Genomic DNA, 18,596 nt, shown 5'->3' on the forward strand with positions numbered 1-18,596 from the left:
TCACATGCATTATGGATACTTCTGAGGGTCCAAAGCAATCCATTAAGAGAAGAACAATTCATTTGGGTCAAGATCCAATAAGTCAAATTTGCACTGAGAAGCCTGAACGGAGACTACAGCAGCCCGACGACAGGGGCGACCGAGCTGTGAAGAGATAAAATTAAAGTAGCCATTGTGTTTGGCAGTTTTTGAAGGCTCTCATTTGAAGATGAAAAATGATGTGTGCGATTTTGACAAATGGTATGTTCTGACTCTTCTGACCCCCGGCAATTCTATTTCGGGTCTCGCCGTTGGCCGCTGAGGAAGAGAATGCCGACGCTGGCCCTTTAACGGTTCTACCTTTCTTCGCCGCGACCTTCAGGCGGTGATGATTAATTGCCAGGAGAGAGGCTCTTGTCATTTAGCCTATGATCTCTGTGCCTTGTGCCCAAACCATCTGCTAAGAGACCCGAACTCCTGCTCATCTATAGGAACGGCCTCTCCACCCATTTGTGTCATGGTAAAGGGAGTCGGCAATGTAGCGACCCCATCCCTCCTTTCCCATCATGTCCCAGCTGGCCTCATGTTAGCCATCTGTGAGGGCACATTCAGGTTTCACACCTTCATTTCCACATAGTTATACAGTACCGTACAAAAGTTGTGGAGGCGGAAAGATTTTTTTCCCAATGAAATGAATACAAAACTGTCAGTAAAGACTTTTACAAAAGTCTATTTTAAATAAATGCTGTTCTTTTTAACTTTTTATTCATCAAAGAATCTTTAAAAAAAATCATGAACACAAAACATTGATAATAATAAGAAATGTTTCTCGAGCAGCAAATCAGCATTTAGATTGAGGATCATGTGACACTGAAGACTGGAGTAATGATGCTGAAAATTCAGCTTACATTTTAAAATATATTAAAAATTGAAAACAGTTATTTTAAATTGTAATTTATCACAATATTACTGTTTCTACTTATTATTTCAAAAAAAAAAATTAGTTCATGATTTGGAATTTGAATAGGCCAGACAGACATATAAATTGGAATGACAATAAGACAAATTTACTGAATAGTAATTTAAAGAAATATCAAATAAATGCATGTAAAAAAAATAGTGTTTGTCCACAATTGGTTATTAAATATGATAAAATAAACAAACTTGATGTATTAATTTGTTCATTCATTCTTTTCTAGTCTTCTAGCAATCTATCATTTGTTTGTTTGTTCGTTTTAGCCTTTCAAAGATCATTCGTTCTAGCAATCTGTTGTTTGTTTGTTTTAGCATTCAATCGTTTGTTGTTTGTTTGTTCTAGCATTCTATCATTTGTTTGTTAACATTCTATTGTTCATTCTAGCAATCTGTTGTTTATTTGTTTTAGCATTCAATCGTTCGTTTGTTTTAACATTCTATTTTTCATTCTATCATGCTTTTGTTTGTTTGTTTTAGCATTCTGTTGTTTGCTCTAGCATTCTATCATTTGTTTGTTAACATTCTGTTGTTCATTCAAGCATTCTGTTGTTTGTTTTAGCATTCTGTTGTTTGTTCTAGCATTCTATCGTTTGTTGGTTAACATTCTATTGTTCATTCTAGCATTATATTGTTTTTTTGTTTGTTTTAGCATTCTGTTCTAGCATTCTATGGTTTGTTTGTTAACATTCTATTGTTCATTCAAGGATTCTAAAGTTTGTTTGTTCTAGCATTCTGTTGTTTGTTCTAGCATTCTGTTGTTTGTTTGGTTTTAGCATTGTATTGTTTGTTTGTTTTAGCATTCTATTGTTTGGTTTGTTTTAGCATTGTATGGTTCGTGTGTATGTATTCGATTTAGCATACTATCGTTCTATCTAACATAAAAAAGTTTGAACTAGTTTTCTAGTTCAAGAAGAAGAATGACTTATACATTCTTTTGAATTTGAATTAATTAAAATTTTTACTTTGTTACATTTAAATTCAAATTGCTGGTGTGCATTCTATTTGCTATCTTAAGTCAAATTCAGGAATTGAATTGGAATTTCAAAGGCATTCTCAGTTCTAAACAGTGTGCAAACCTGCTGCCTTCATTTTTTCCCTTTGAATATCCGTTTTCGCGTATGTCAATCATATTTGTCAAATGGGTTGCAAAAACTGCAAAAGTTTTTACTTTATTTTAAGAGCATCCGTCTTGAGAATGTTTGTTGGGCGTAACTGATCCTAGTTCATTCTTCAACAAGGGTTAGAAATGAATTAAGAGTAACATGGGTACAGGAAGCTGAGTTTGTTGCCCATGGGCCATTGTAGGTGTCCTTGTTTGCATTCTGTCACGCTTGGTTTTGGGTTCACAGTAAGTGGGGCGGACCACATCCAGCATCGCTTTTCAATTTAGCAGAACATGCTCCGACCGCGCCAGTCTTTTCCCTTCCCGGCGCTGGGAGGAAATCTCATTACCACCAGCTAGAGAAGTCAGAGAGAGAGAGAGAGCAACACTCTTCCCACCTGCCAGTTTACTGCACGACAGCGAATGCTGCCATTTAATTTGACCGTTTGTAAATCCTGTTGCTCTCAGGGTTTTTAGAAGTGTCAGGCCTCCTCAGACACGGCTGGGCATGCGGCGCGCTCTCTGCTACAAGAGCTAAACCTCTAGAGTCCTTCTTTTTTCGTGTATAGGATGAATGACTAAGGCCTGAGTCACACAACGAAAGGAAGATGAACAGAAGGGGACACTGAGCTATGACAGTTTGATGTGAATGCATGCATGTTTGATATAGTGCGCTTGTCTTTGATGATGAGTTTGGTCTGATGGGAAATGGCTCTTCTCATGTATTTTTACTTTTGATTTCTGCATTGAATTAGCTATGTGGAAAATGAGTTACTGAATACCTGTGCCGTGTGTTCTGTGTGTTTTTGTGCAGTGGACTGCCTGGACCCGACCTGCTCAGGGAGAGGTGTCTGTGTGCGTGGAGAGTGCCACTGTTTTGTAGGTTGGGGAGGTCCTGGATGCGAAAGTCCACGTGCTTCATGTATGGAGCAGTGCTCGGGACACGGGACCTTCTTGGCTGACACCAACACTTGTAACTGTGACCCCAACTGGACCGGTCACGACTGCTCCACAGGTCAGTACAGTGGCGGAATGACGAAATGCCCTATGCTGTTATGTTCCCTTCCCTATTTCAGCCTTGTTACTTTGTATTTATTTATTTAGCTTATTATTGTTTTAACTAAATGAACAGAAGGAAGAACTATTTAGTTATTTTCATTTGTGTGCACCAATCAGTGTTGTTTTGATATTTTTCATATATTATGATGGTATTTATTAATATTTATAGAATTTTTTTATTTTCAGTTTTTTCAACTATTTATTTTTCTATTTTATTTTATTTAACCATGTGTGCATGCCAGATTGAAAGTTGTAAACAGTTGCCAGATTGAAGTAAAACACGGACAGAAAATGTGTTCTTTTAACACAAAAGCTTGAACTCTTGAGATCTGGCAACCGCAAGCATGAATGCATCTTTAACTAGATTTTAGTCTCGACGTCATATGTATATGTTTATATATATGTATATATATATTCTTCTTGGCCTTAGATTAAGTATCGCATACAAATACCTGCCTGATCTGATCATATCAGTTGTGTGTGTCTGTATGGAGGACAGTGTTAGCGTCACACTAATCTGAAGGGCAAATCGTACACCTGTGTTTGTGAATTTATCTCTTTGCGAGCGGTTCATCTCATATTTCTGCGTGCCTGTGCACGAAGTGATTTCTGTTAAAATTTCCTAAACCCTCTAAATGAAACTTGATGCAGCTTATCGTTGCTAATCTTCACGCCACCTGTTGCCATGACAGCGGTGGCTACAGGTGTCAGGGTGTAATTTCATGCTTCACATAATTTACCTCACTGTTCTCGGCTCGTGTGATTGAGAGAATTCAGAGAAAACAATATATGCTAAGTGCTTCGGCAAACGCTCAGTGTATTGGCCATTACAGAACGTTTAAATTAGAAACACTTCAAAGACATTTTTCCTTCTGAATTAAGCAGGCATTTTTGAAACTCGGTTGATAAAGTTAGCACTGTTTCATTTCCGTTCTTTGATCCCATCAAGAATAGGCAGTTTGGTCAAATTCTCCATGGTTTCAAAACACTTAAGTCCCCTCTTCTCAACCCCTCTCCCGGTCATGCCTGACCACCTTTTCACAGAGATTTTTCCACATTTGAGCTGTTTCAGTCACGCTAGTTAGACCTCCATCAGGAGGCGGGGGTGAAACAGCAGCGTCTGATACAGCTAAAGCAGTTTAGCACCTCATGGAGGTTCTCACAGTGACCTGTGGAAAGTGTGCTTTGATTTCCCCTCAAGCTTGTACACTGATGTCTTCTTACATCACACTGGACAGGAGTCTCACACCTGCGGTTTTGGTTTAGTTGAGGTGAAACACAATCTTTAAAATCATGACTGGAGTACATTTCGAATCCAGGAGAAGCAACCTAAACTTTTAACTAGCTGAAGTAATAATACACATGTGCATTTTATATTATCAGCAAACAATCTGTATCGGTCGACAAATGCAGTTATTTTGCTGACTGTTTAAAAATAGCCAATGATCAGGGCTGATTATATTCTGTCAGTCAGGGAGCAGGAAACCGTTTAACACTGTAACTCATACTGTGTGTAAATAAAATGTATCTTGTGTTGAATTTAAGGCTGTTAACATGACAATAATCCATTAACTGTTAAAAAAAAACATAGTGACACTAAAGCAGGCTCTATTTGATCCTTTGAGTCACCTGAAGTTCGAGTCAGGGTTGCCAGGTGTGCGGTTTTCCCCCATCAAACATTATTTGTAGTGCGCCACCCATCCAATAATCACAAATGATGTCCTTTTATCACCAAAATGGCGTTTTGTACTTCAAAACATTAAATGTGTTGTGACTGATTGCTGTAGTGCCTCAGTCAGTTCGAGTGGGAGTGGAGTCTTTTCTTCCACTTTAGTTATAGCATGAAAAAACATCCATGAACTTTAATAGGTATGTTGAAAGATACAGTACAACTTGCTGAAGAGTATCATGTCTCATGTAATCGCTCAATCTGTGTTTCAACTGCGGAAAAACGCCAATAAATCAGCTTGTGAACAATATCGCTTAACGTTGCATTTACATCAGGAAAAATTAATGTTCACAGTTTGATGTAGAGTTGGCTATAAAACACTTATTTACTGTTAATTATATATGTATGTTTTAAATAAATGTAAATAAAATGAAAATGCAACTGAGCTGTATACAAACATAATTTGTTTTATTTGAGTGCAGTTATTATATCTGACAATAAATAGCAGTTGAATATAATAGTCTATAATAAAATATAATAGCTCTATTATAGTTATGTTATGTACTAAAGGAGAGGGTTGCCTGTATAGTTTACAGCATTAGTTGGAAGATATTATTTAATGGCGCTGTATATATATATATATGTGGTAAGTGTAGGTAAAGCAGTCCTAAAATGCTGTTTAAAAAGCATCCCAGAATGCACCTCAAATAATGTGATTTTGAAGAAGATAACATGGTATGATAACATGTAAGACAAACTGACTAATTAATGAATGAACAAATGTCACACAAATCAAAACATCTTACATGTTATCATCTTCAGAATGCCCAAATGCCCTCGAAACAGGGACATGTATTATTAATATCACTCAAAGTGTTTAAAAGCAGTGATGCAATATTGTTATTTTGGTCACTGCTATTGCGAACACCACAAGGCTTTGAGAGATCAGAGAATTAAGGGAATTTTTGAAACACAACTATCTGTGAATATGAATTTCACTTTAATGCCAAGCAGACAGACTGACCTATTATGTAATCCGAGGGATTTGCTGGAAATAGCCATTTAAAGCCTGGCTTCTCAAGCGAAAGATCCAGCATGACTAAATTATTAAGAAACTTGTACTCTCCTGTGCCGGCCTGTGCAAATTGTGAGCTTTGGTATATTATTTAATTGAATTAATTATTTTTTATTTTATTAAATTAAAAACTAAAATGTAATTAATTTAAAAAATAAAAAATAAAATAAAATAAAAAGTAAAGTTCCGGTATATTTATCCCCTTGGCAAACATCTGTGAAACCATTAGCGGCAAATTGTTTTGTTTGCTGCACATTTGATTGCATTAATTGCAATGGTAATGGTTATAACATAAATGTTGGGGATAAAATAAATGTTATGCCACAAAACTAAACGAAGATACGGCCACTCCTAAAATCTGAAAATCACTTCCTCCCTCTCTGTCACTCCTGCTTTTTTCCTCTTTTTTTGTCTCTGTTCTCTTGGTCACTTCTGGTAATTGAAAAAGAAAGCTTTCAGCTCTAGTATGTTTGCAGGCTGGCAGCTCCAACACATTCTGAAATGAGCTGTTGCAAACAATCAAGATCTGCATCAATTAGTTCTCCTCCTCCATTAAAGGACGCAAGCGGGAGTTACCCAATTATTGTACAACGTTCAGAGCGTCTTTGCCCTGCAGTGAAGCATTGTGGGAACGATTCACAGATGGTATCATCCTGCCGCTTGGCTGCTGTGTTACCTTAACAAGAATCGCTTTGAGGAACACCTTTATGAGAAAACGATATTTGCATTATCATGCGAGATGTTTTTGCGAGAGGCAAAATACTAGGCGGATCGAAAGAGGGACACTAAAAGAGAGTAAGAACGAGAGAAAATGAGCAACTGTGTCTCCTTGACAACTTTAAGCAATGAAATGCCATTAGGATGCCTCTAATTGAAATGTTGCATGTGAAATTAAGGGCATTTACATAATTTAACAAAGGCCCAGTATTGTAATTAGCATGAGGGAAGGATTTTATTTATTTTTTTTGCCTTCAAGCTTTTAAATCTGGTAATGCCATGTTATGGTTTGTGCCTGAAAAGACTAACTTAACTTTGTATTATTTGTAATAATGACATAATGCAGAGTTACATTAACATAATTGACTCATTATTGGCCTATAAGCGACCTTCTTTCTGGCTACCTTCTGCATAGATTTGGATAATTAGACAACATTACATAACCACTGTTCTACACTTTGAAGAGGGCTCTCGTCTGCATAGCATGAAAATATTTGTTGTTTTTTTTAATTATTTATCTGTTTATTGTATCCACCATTTAAAATCGTGTGTGTGTGTGGCCTGGAAAATCCTACATTTTGGGGACAAATTGCCCCTACAAAGATGGCAATATCTGAAGTCTTAGACCTTGTTGGAAATTATTTTGGCCCCCATGAGAAAAACAGCTTATAAATGACACAAAATGAGTGATTCTTTTTTTTTTTGAAAATGTAAAAATGTGTGTGCGCTTGTGTTTTGTGTGTGTGCATATGTGTGCGCGCGTGTGTGTGTGTGCATGTGTGTGCGCGCTATTCTACAATAAAAAGTTTTTAATTTAGTTGATTTATTTTATCATTTTTGTTTTTATTTTCTGATTGTTTGTGGTTAAAATTCATACAAATCTAAATATATATATATATATATATATATATATATATATATATATATATATATATATATATATATATATATATATATGTGTGTGTATACTGTATATATATTGTTTCAAATAGTTTTAGATGAAGTATAGCTGGGCATGTCAAAAGTATTCCATGTTAACTACCCCTTCACTTGATGTTTTGTGCTTTATACCACATCTTTATCCTTTTTATGTGTCCGGAACTTTTTCATTATGTCAAGATTTCAAACTCACTAGACACGTGAAGCCAAACCTTCCCAGAACCCTCAGAGGCAGAGACCATTGTATTTGTGAAATCTCAAGTGTTAGATTTAATTTGTGAATTAACTCTCAATTATTGTCTCTCACAGATCTTTCTTTTATAGAAAAACAATTTTTGCCACGCTGCCTCAGCTTTCACCTCATTACTTATGCAGTGAAAAGACTTCAATGATCCAGCGTGTGTCTCCATTTCTAAAGGAAGTCAAAATTGGATTTTGTTCCTTGACTTTTCTTTCTTCTTTCTCCCAAACAAAAGAAGGAATTCCCCCCAAAAAAGTAGGAATCCAAAAAGGAAGAGACACAGCAGAAAATCTGCCCTGTTAAACCTCCCACAAATCCTCGAACCCCTGCTTTGTAATGGTCTTATTAGATTTGTATTGTCCAAAAGGGATAGCCCCCTTTATGAGGTGCAGGAATTTCTTTTCACTACCCATCAGACAAGGTAGTGGAGCGTGGCCGTCCCATCACTGACAATAACTCCTGGATTTGCTTTCTCTTTACCTCCTCTTGGCTAACACCCCTTCTCCCCCTGTCCCGCAGAGCTGTGCGCAGCGGACTGTGGTGGACATGGCATCTGTGTGGCGGGAAGCTGTCGCTGCGACGAGGGCTGGATGGGCGCCGGGTGCGAACAACGGGCTTGTCACCCGCGCTGCAGCGAACACGGGACCTGCAAGGACGGGAAGTGTGAATGCAGCCCGGGATGGAACGGAGAACACTGCACCATCGGTAAGGAGCGTGGGATGAGGGTGGAGTCGTGGGGGGGTGTGAGAGAAAGCATGCGTAATTGAATTTGTGCAACCCGGCATAGCATGAACAGGTTTGCTTAAGGATATGAAGCTTGTCTTCATGCATTTTAATGTGGGAATGTGCTACGGTGTCTTTTCATTTCTACTCATCACTTCCCTTTCTTATTCTCTTTCTCGTTCCATTCGATTAGTTCATTTTGAACCCAAACATTTGCATTGCACGAGCTGAGCAGGCACTGGAAGGGCGTTCTTTACGTCGGGGAATTAAATTGCAAAGCAATTTAACAAATAAAAAATGTTTTTTAGTTAAAAATATTCATTATATTTGCAATTCCTTTTGGTAAAGTTATTGTTTAAGTTACGTGTTTCGACTTTAATTTAGTTTTATTTGAACCAAATTATACCAATATATTTGAAAAAATACAGTTGGAATTTGAAAAAATATACCAAAGTATTTAATTACATGTATTACCCTATACCCTACTATGTCTTACTGTTTCATATTTTATACAGAATTTACAGTGCGTCTAAATTATTAACATGATCCAAATTTTGCAGGAAAATGTTTTACACAATCTATTACAATCTTTCTATCATCTGATTGATAGTTTATACTTTTTTTGAGCAAATAAAAGGCCTTTTAATATAATTGTACCACATTCAGGTCGTGAAATCTGTGAAATCGTTACTGATTTTTTATAAAGTAAACTTTTACAGTTTACTAACAATATAAAAACTTTAATATTGCTAATATTTCACGATGAACACTTTCTGGAATGAAGCAAATTGGCTTTACCTGATTATCCTTACATAATTTGTTTGTTTTTTAATCATGTTAAAATGTGATTATCAAATATGATACATCAGGCCTTTGAGGAGCGTTATATGTGCATCTCTCAATCATCATATGTTTTGTCCCCCACAGTAAAAATCTTTGCAAATCTTTGATTAAAAACTATAAGATTTTTAATATCATCTTATTATTGGGAGTATTTTTTTTAATTCTGCTATACTGTTATAAAGATAACATTGATTTACATTACACGCTTTTAGAATTGCATCTTACTTTTTGGCCATATAAATATCAGCAGCTGCACCAAATTACATATTTCTGGTCAGTTTTGGTCTCTGAATAAAATTGAGAAGTGTGAGCTGCATATTCTCGTATGTCATACTATATGTCATAGAAGCCTGATATATCAAATTGATACTTAACACAAAATGGTATTTTAGTATAATATATTAAAAAGAGTATGTTATTGGCAAAGTATTTCAGCTTAGGTACCATGATGATCATAATTTATATTTTTAGAAATAGATTTAGTCTAATATTGGTTTCACTGCACAATTGCACATAACCCCATAAATGAAGAGAAGCCACCCATCCTTCAGTTGAGCCAGGTGTATTAGTTTGTTCCATGGTCAGATTTTAAGATAATAAAATTCCTAGCATGGAATATAGCTATACACATTAAATTTATATTGTTTCATTTGATCAGTTTTTTTTACAAATACTGTAGTCAAGCTATTATACTCTTAAGCTATTGTTAGGTATTTTATTTAGATATTTATTTAAAACATAAAAAACAATTCAATCCAAGTTAAGTTCAAAGTTAAGCAATGACCATTTGTTGAAAGAAAAGATCAATATTTTATACCTTATTGTAGCCCTAACCCTAACCTACCCCTTAAATCAAAGAGCAGTGATTGGTTGATAAGTGATGCCCCTAACACCAACCATAACCCTAAAATCTGATGGTTTATTGTAATGTTTTTTCAGGGTAAATCACATTAAGTGTTCTTAATGGGCCAATAAAAAGTCTGTTCTGTGAGACTGCATCCTGATGTGTGTCTCAACATCATTGTCTCTCTCTGTTCTACTTTTTTCTCTCATCCTAGCCTTATCTACCTCTCTGTTAAAGGAACCACATAGTCTGATCTGGTATTGTTTTTGTTTTAGTTTTTTCTCTAGCTGTAACTTTTGATTTTGTCTCTGAGTTTATCAGTCAGTGACCAGAAAAAAGAAGACTCTACAGTAACAGCTCCTCACAAAAGCAAAGCAAAAGAATCCATATTCTATTTTGATCTTATGAACTTCCTATTTCAGTAAAACAAGAAATCTTCTAATGCAGGGGTGTTGTAGTTTTTTTTTTTCTTTTCTTTTTTTTCTTCCTTCCCGGGGACAGTACAGTAGCATTTTGTCTTTTAATATTTTCTTGATGCATTATTGATGTTTTTCATACATGCACCATAGTGAAACATAGCATCCAAACAACAGCAGGGACCATACATTCTCGTAAAACGTGTGCCATTAAAGGTGGTAAGTGTTGCCGGTCCATGATGTAATGTACAGAATGATCAACAGATGAGGCATTGCTTCTCCACTGCAGGATCATAGCCTGGCCATCTCATTAGTGACATGCTCTTTCTTTATAAGCTTTATACATGTTACACCTTAAATATGTAACAATTTTATAGAATTAGTGCATTTCATAATGCATAATGCATTATCAACCTCCAATCATAAAGCTATATAATATGCACTGTACACTCGTTTTTAAATTTTATCGACACATTTGAATTTTATTTTATTTTATTTTAACTACTGACACTTTCCAGGAAGTCTGCATCTAATTCATTGTACAAATATTCATACTGCATTATCAACCCTCATTCATAAAGCCGTATAATATGCATGTCCAACAATGTCCAACATGAATAGCTTTCTAATGTGTTATATACATATATACAGGCTTCATAGAAAGTGTTACCAAAAAATCTTACTCCTGCATTACAGGTACTGATAAACTGAGACTTCTCTCTACATTTTTTTTTTTCCATCTCTCTCTCTTTCTCTACCCTGTCACACCATACCTTTAACTCTCTACCAGCCTGTGATGTGATGTTTTGCTTGTTGCATGTTATTGTCTTTGCAATCGCTTATGCAGCCCCTCTGTGTTTCAGTAAACTTAGATGTCTCAAGCAACCAGCCCATGCCTCTAGCTGTCTGTGTCTTGTCATGGAAGCAGCACTGTTCAAAACTTCCCTTATATGTCCTTGTCTTTTATCTCCCCCTAAAGCTCACTATCTGGATAAGGTAGTGAAAGGTATGGCACTCCTCCTGTCCTATCTTTTCTATAATTTTTCCACCAACCCATCCTTCAAAAAGCTCATCTTCAGGGTTGCACTCGTATTTTCAATCAGCCCATGCTTTCATGCCTCACCAACACAGTCCTTGTCGAATCATGCTGCTGTTGTACCACCACATCCAATACGCTGCTTTGCCACCTCGCCACTTAGCACCTTCACGCCCGCTGAGTGGGCGGCACGGGAGCCGGAGCGGCTCCTTAGCTGCCGTATCCCTGCTGTGGAACTCAGGGGGATGGATGGCCCACAGGATCCAAGGAGGGAGGGCTGGCGGAGGGTCACGGACCTTGCCAACCGGTACCATGCATAATGGATGTTCAGTGCAGCTGTGTAGCACAGCAGAGGGGGTTCGGGAGGAGGGGTGTGGGGGTTCAGAGAGGTGCTGAAGCGGCAGCCTCTCTAATTAAAGCATGCTATGCACCGGTGCTGCCAGAGCCCTGAGCTGCCCACACCCCCTACCTGCTCGTTGTCTTCCCCTTTCTTGTCTCTGGTTTTCTTGCTCTGTGAGCCACACCCCTTCCCTCCCTTCCTCCCTCCATAGAGAGGCAGTGCGGCTAGCGTGAGCTGCAGGGGGTCGCGCAAGGCGGTTTCGTGGCCCTCCGGAGCTGTTTCAGCCTGATGCGCCGGTGCGCTCCACAGGGGCCTCTCTCTGAAAGGGCTGCCAATTAAGCTGAACTGCTGCCAGCAGAGCACAGATCTTTATTTATTTAGCTCTTTAATAAGCATTCAGAACAGACCATTCAGACGTCTCGCCACTGTAGACTGTGCAGCTGTTTGTCTGTTTGGGTGTTTAAGGAGCAACCTGCTGTCTACTGGTCAAGCTCACCCTTTGCTTGTTAACAAAGCATATAACTATCACTGTCTGCCTTGTAGCACAAAAAGATTGTCCTTACACCGAAGTGGGGTCAGCTGGAGACTGTAATTGAAGGCACAACCTTGTACCTATGAAACCTCCTAAAAAAAAAAGACAATAAATGGGAATCAAAGATCTTGGTCGGGATGCCATCTGTTGTCCTCGTCAAAGTTCGCACTTCGTGACAAAGAGTAGACTGTTGACTAGTAGTCCGCTGTGAATTATCCAGCTTTAAGGATACATTACAAGCAAAGGGACACCCCACTGTGCACAATGGGACACGCTACTGCTTCTGGAGGTCCACCTTTCTGCAGAGTTTAGCTTCAGCTTGATCCAGTACAAATACCTGAAACTTATGAGCATCTGTGAAGACCTTGATTAGCTAGTTCTGGTGTGTTTAACTTGAGTTATAACTAAACTCTAAAGGAAGGTGGTCCTCCAGGAGCATGCTTGGACAAGAACATGAGACTGCAAGTTACCAAGATTGCCATTTGTGATACATCACCCATTAGTACCATGACATTGTGCTGATCTGTGCAGCGATATTATAATATAAGTCAGCATTACAGCCCATTCTTGATGGCTTCTCCATTTAGGTGCAGACTTACAGTACATGCTACGGCAAGGATCAGCAATTCATTTTTTTTTCTTGCTTTAGATGACACTAAATGTGCTACATATATCAGTCATTGAAGCACAGCTGTCTTGGAACATTGAGCACATGATGCACAAAGCCTGGATGAAAACACTGCATGCCATTATGCATTGAGCCATCTTTAGAAATGATCATGGCTTTTAGAGGCATCTCAGATTTCCTTCTTATCAGGCATCCACCACCTTTCTTTCTCTATACAAACTCCCACTCTCACTCTCTCCCTTCCTTTAGTCTCTATGATATTCAAGCAGTGGCTGTGCTAACTGTCACTGACAAAATAGGTCAGCTCAGACATCTTGGAGAGCGGCTCTTGGCTTGTAAAAAGCATGTCAGAATTTTACATTTCGATGGTGTAGGGTTTCTCGCCTTTCGTCTGTGTTTTCATCTTCGGAAATAGAATTGGACAGGTAGCTGATAAGTGGTAGGGAGGGGAAGAGAAAACAGATGACAATGAGAGACATTTTACGCTGTTGAATTTAGCATACTGTGTCTATAGGACCGTGTGCCCACCTGTTCCATCAACATCCTGTCAGCATTAACCTCCCTGTTCAACCGCAGCCCTGTGAAATCCTATTTTCAAATGTGTCATGACATTCTATATTATAGCTATAAAACAGAATATGGTTCTGTTTTTTTGCCTGAAGCTTGTGGTTTTCACATTTAAGATTAGTCTATTATCTAAAGCTAAGGGTGTTAGTGTTATTTCCCAAGAAATAACACTAACTGTGATTATACATTGTGATTTATACAAATTGCTGTTTATCTGGTTATGATAATGTTTTTTCTGGGTTAGATTTTGCTTCTACCTTTGTGTCTCATTAGCCGCGTTTCCGTTACCCTTCAAATTGCGCAAATTGAAATTGCGAATTGAAAATACGCTCAATGGAAACACGTCAATTTCGCAAAAACTCCCATTTATCGCAAAAAAGTTTTTACGCGCGCATGAGGTGGTTTTTCAGGCAATTCGAAAAAGAAATATTTCGCAAAAATGCAATGGAAACAGTTTTTGCGCATTTACAGGTCACCTGACTTAGAAGGCGCGGCGTGTTTGGACAGAATACGAGATGGAGTTCTTTATTGAATTCATAAAAGACAAAAGAATGACAGAAATACTGGATTCTAAACCTCAAAGAAATGCCACAATCAAGACCTCGGAGCAGAAATGAGTGAGTAAAACCCAGAAACACTATGTGCCGCTCACAGACACAGTATGGGTCTTTCCTTGCCATTAATGCTTGGATAACACGCCAACGTAATAATAATGTCTAGTGCGGTACGTGGCTGTGATATATATATAAACTTACCAAAGTCTGTTGCATGATTTTTGGAATGACTTATCGCGAGAGGAAAAAATTACGTTTTAGTCGCATAACATCGGTTAATGGAAACGCCGTCATTTCGCAATAGGTTTTTATCGATATTTAGAGAAAAAAGGCAAAAGTTTTGCGCGAATCTTTAATGGAAACGCGGCTATTGTCTTGCTTTTCTTTCTTGCTCTCTCTTTTCCTCTCTCTTTCTATTTAGAGCTGAGTTCTGCATCTATTGTACAACACTAATGAGAATGTATTGATCTGGCTGAGCTCTGCAGTATGAGTCTGCCTCTATAGGATATAAGGGCTTAAAACGGTGTATCAGTTAATCACCTGAAGTTATCACTGTTATTACTGAAGCACTCTTTTGACCCACAGCCCTTCATTTTAACTTTTTCATCTTGGATAGAGTAACTAGGCTTTGCCACGGTTTGTCCGTTATAGTGCAATATTTGTTTTAGTAAAAAGTGCCCTTTTTAATGTGTCTGTTTTGCTTTTGTGTGCACAGAGGGCTGTCCTGGTCTGTGCAATGGTAACGGCAGATGCACACTGGGTAATAATGGCTGGTACTGCGTTTGTCAGCTGGGCTGGCGGGGAGCAGGCTGCGACACATCAATGGAGACAGCCTGCAGTGACAGCAAGGACAATGACGGAGGTACAACACAAACAACACGCTGTCTTAACATTTATTACGAAGATCTTCTCTTCTCTTCTCTTCTCTTCTCTTCTCTTCTCTTCTCTTCTCTTCTCTTCTCTTCTCTTCTCTTCTCTTCTCTTCTCTTCTCTTCTCCTCTCTCTCTCTCTCTCCTCTGTTGTTTAGTATGCCTGTGTAAGGCCAGTAAGAACTGTGCGGGTAAACATCCCTCCCCTGGCCTCAAGAGGCACACTAGCGACTGACACTAGAAGCTGTGGTCTTTTTAGCGTGCCCCCTCCCACGCCGAAGATGCCAGTTCGAATACCGCTCAGAGCGGGTCAAGTAGGACCGGTTACATTTGGTGCCGTTGACCCAGATGGGAGTGAGGTTTGGGAGTGAGGTTTGGGGGGGGGGGGTGAGTGTAGCGTAGGCCAGTAAGAGCTGTGCATGTAAGCCTCACTCCCTTGGCCTCAAGAGGTGCACTAGCGACTGACGCTAGAGGCTGCGGTCTTTAGAGTCCTTGTTAGTGCGCCTGCCTCCCATGCCGAAGACCCCAATTCAAATCCCGCTCGGAAAGGGTTGAGTAGGAACGGTTACACGTACTGTTATCAGTAGGTCACTGAGAACACTAAGTTCTTGAGCACCTTTATTGAGCTAAAAGAATCTATCTCTTTAAATAACTGGAAATTATCAGACCTTTCTTGTGGATGCATGAAGCTTTTGTAGAAGAGTGAGTTAATTTAGTAAAAATCATAGGCTTCAAGTTCCCCAAGCTAACAGACATACCAAGTCCACATCATCTAACCTCCATTTCCCAGCAAGCATCAGCTTAGAACCGACCTCCTGCCAAGCCTCTAAATCAACGGTAGCCTCGCCTTGTCACGAACCGCACTGAGCATAAAACATGTTTGCTCTGAAGTGCACAATCTTCAGGGAGATTACATATCATGCTTCTGCTATAGTTGCCACACTCTACTTTTTAGCACTGATTATCATTTGATGTAGTTTCAGGCCTGGTGGTGTTTTTTTACAATCCTAAATAATCACTTTTTAGAGATTGACAGGAAAAACAGGTTGTGAGGGTATCCAGCCCAGTAGAAGATAACAAAAATACATACACACAACTAAAATGATGATAAGTGCTAACATATACGCTAGAAGTAAAGCAGTCAATTGGCAGTACTATCATAACGTCTGAAACAAGCAGTGATGCTTCCGCTAGGAGAGGTGATGGTTTTATAGTCTTGCCCATCTGGTCAAAGAGGTTCCACAAAGTAGAGAGATAGAGGAAGAGAGAGAGATATTACAGAATAAGGGATGACCCACTTCAGCACATTAAAGGGTTCCTCTCAGCATGGCCTGAAGTCCTGAATTATTTCAGCTGAATTATAGGAGGGAGAGGCTGGGTTGCCTGTAGAGGTGTGAAAACTGTTGGAAAGAAAAAAAACATGAAGGAAATAAGAAGCAAGACTAGTTCTAACTTACTGCTGTAACACAGCTGTAGGGCATAGAAAGCCATCCAACATAGGCAGTAATTTCTTAGAACTTTTTGAGATCCTGCTAACGGATTGCCCGTGTTCGTCTTGGGATGATGAAATCTTTTTCCGCTCCTTTAAAGATATCAACCTAGGGGAAATGACGTTAGCTTGGACAAAATAAGCATGTTGGAAGACATCTGTGCTGTTGGTTTTGAACATTTCTGGTAACCAGGTCATACCTGATTTAGCTGGTTTCTGTAACATTCATTGGTGCCCACTGGAGGAAGGTGCCTTGGTTTGATTTGTGTCTGATTAGCCTTAATGAGACACTACCCCCCAACCCTACTGTGAGTGAATCTGTAAGCGTGGCACCTTGAACAAGGTGGTCTACCACATCTGATCAACTTGACAAAGATGATTCACCATAGAAAACCATTGTGGTAGTCCATCAGATCAACCAACTAAAGTTTTTTCCTGCTGGAAAAAAAAATGTAAAACCAGCCACCGTTTTAAGTGAAGGCAGTTTACAAGCAGATAAATAAATTTTCACTTACAGCAAAATAAGAAATTGTTTGTGCTTTGAATCTGGTTTATGGAATCTGGTTTCTAACACTACATTACCATTATTGAAGATTAAACCTCTCCATCCTGTCCTCTCTCCATCAGATGGGTTGATAGACTGCATGGACCCGGACTGCTGTTTGCAGGCATCATGTCATGCTACCGCTCTGTGTATGGGCTCTCCTGATCCACTGGACATCATCCAAGAAACCCAGATCTCTTCCAGTCTAAGCACCCTGCAGTCCTTCTACCAGCGTGTCCGCTTCCTGGTGGGACGGGACAGCACCCACGTCGTCCCTGGCACCAACCCCTTCGATGGCATGTAAGTGTTTCAGTAGTAATGTTCACAATTTCTTGCAGTTAAAGTTCTCTTTTCCATACTTATCCCAAATCTCAATCCACTGTAGTGGTAATATTTAGATCAATCAGTAACTATAAGCAGATGCTGTCAATCCATCTGCGCTTGTTCCTTGTAAACAAACAGGGCATGGGGCTCATCCCAAGGTACCCCAAAGATGTTTCATATGAGAGAACAGTGCTGTCACTGTGTTGTCCCATGTGACTTCTCATCTTTTGCCTCCATTTTGTGGCATTCCCTTTTTATCTGTAAATAATACCTAGAGTGAACGCCACTTTTGCATTTGCATCCCACACATGCACTGGTCTCGTTCCTCTCTCTCTTTCTGTTCTCAATTGAAATGAGCACACAAGATGTCACTAGAGACTTGGGGAAAAGTTGTGCTCCTTTGAAATGTCGTAGAGTATCCCCGCATTTCCTTTCATGAAAGCAGAGCTGACATTTCAAAGGCAAAAAAATGAAAACATAACAAGCAAATGAGCATCTTTTTGTGCTCTCCACGGAGAATGTCTCTAATGGTGTTGCCCAGGGTGCGTTGACTTTTTGATTCTTGTCTCTATGAGGCATAATGTGCCAAAGAGGTCTTCGATTCACAGCCTTCTGTTTTTAGGCCTTGTCTTGCTTTATCTCTTTGGAAACTCAAGTGGAAATTTCTTTGGATCAGCGAGCAGTCCTTCCCTGGGCTCTAGTGAGCAGGGTATTGTTTTTGCATCTCTTAAATGGCCATTTCCCACAGTTCAGCTCAGACTCTGGACCGAATGGCCTTTTGCTTTGCGTGAATGTCTGAGCCTCTGGCAAGTTCGAACTCCCTTTGTCTAATCTGCGCTATCCTAATGAGACTCTGATCACTTCAAAGCTGTCCAGTGCTCTCCTTCATGCACTAATTTCCTCTGTCCTATCTGCCAGACGTTCTTCTGTTGCATAAATCACGCTGCCCTCAATCAACTTGTGTCAGAGTGTCCAATGCGCATAACCTCATGCAAGGATGAAACATTGGACTTTGTTTGATATCGCCTTTTGTGGACATGTCAGACAGTATTCATGAAATGCTCTTGTAATACTGTGTGACATTTTCCCAAGGTGACATTTTTGCAACGCTCGGTAGGGAGTCTCCCGATA

At 39.1% G+C, this 18,596-nt stretch overlaps 1 protein-coding gene across 1 annotated transcript in view; it reads left to right on the forward strand.

Moving 5' to 3' along the window:
• tenm4 (teneurin transmembrane protein 4) overlaps positions 1-18,596 on the forward strand; it is a 242,867-nt gene that overhangs the window by 153,547 nt on the left and 70,724 nt on the right. Inside the window, exons 13-16 of the mRNA XM_084126175.1 lie at positions 2,871-3,071; positions 8,276-8,461; positions 14,955-15,101; positions 17,225-17,441. Of these exons, the coding sequence (XP_083982301.1) occupies positions 2,871-3,071; positions 8,276-8,461; positions 14,955-15,101; positions 17,225-17,441 (751 nt within the window). The remainder of the gene's footprint in view (positions 1-2,870; positions 3,072-8,275; positions 8,462-14,954; positions 15,102-17,224; positions 17,442-18,596) is intronic.

Source organism: Abramis brama, assembly GCF_963993115.1.
Source record: "Abramis brama genome assembly, chromosome: 10".
NCBI classification, from domain to species: domain Eukaryota; kingdom Metazoa; phylum Chordata; class Actinopteri; order Cypriniformes; family Leuciscidae; genus Abramis; species Abramis brama.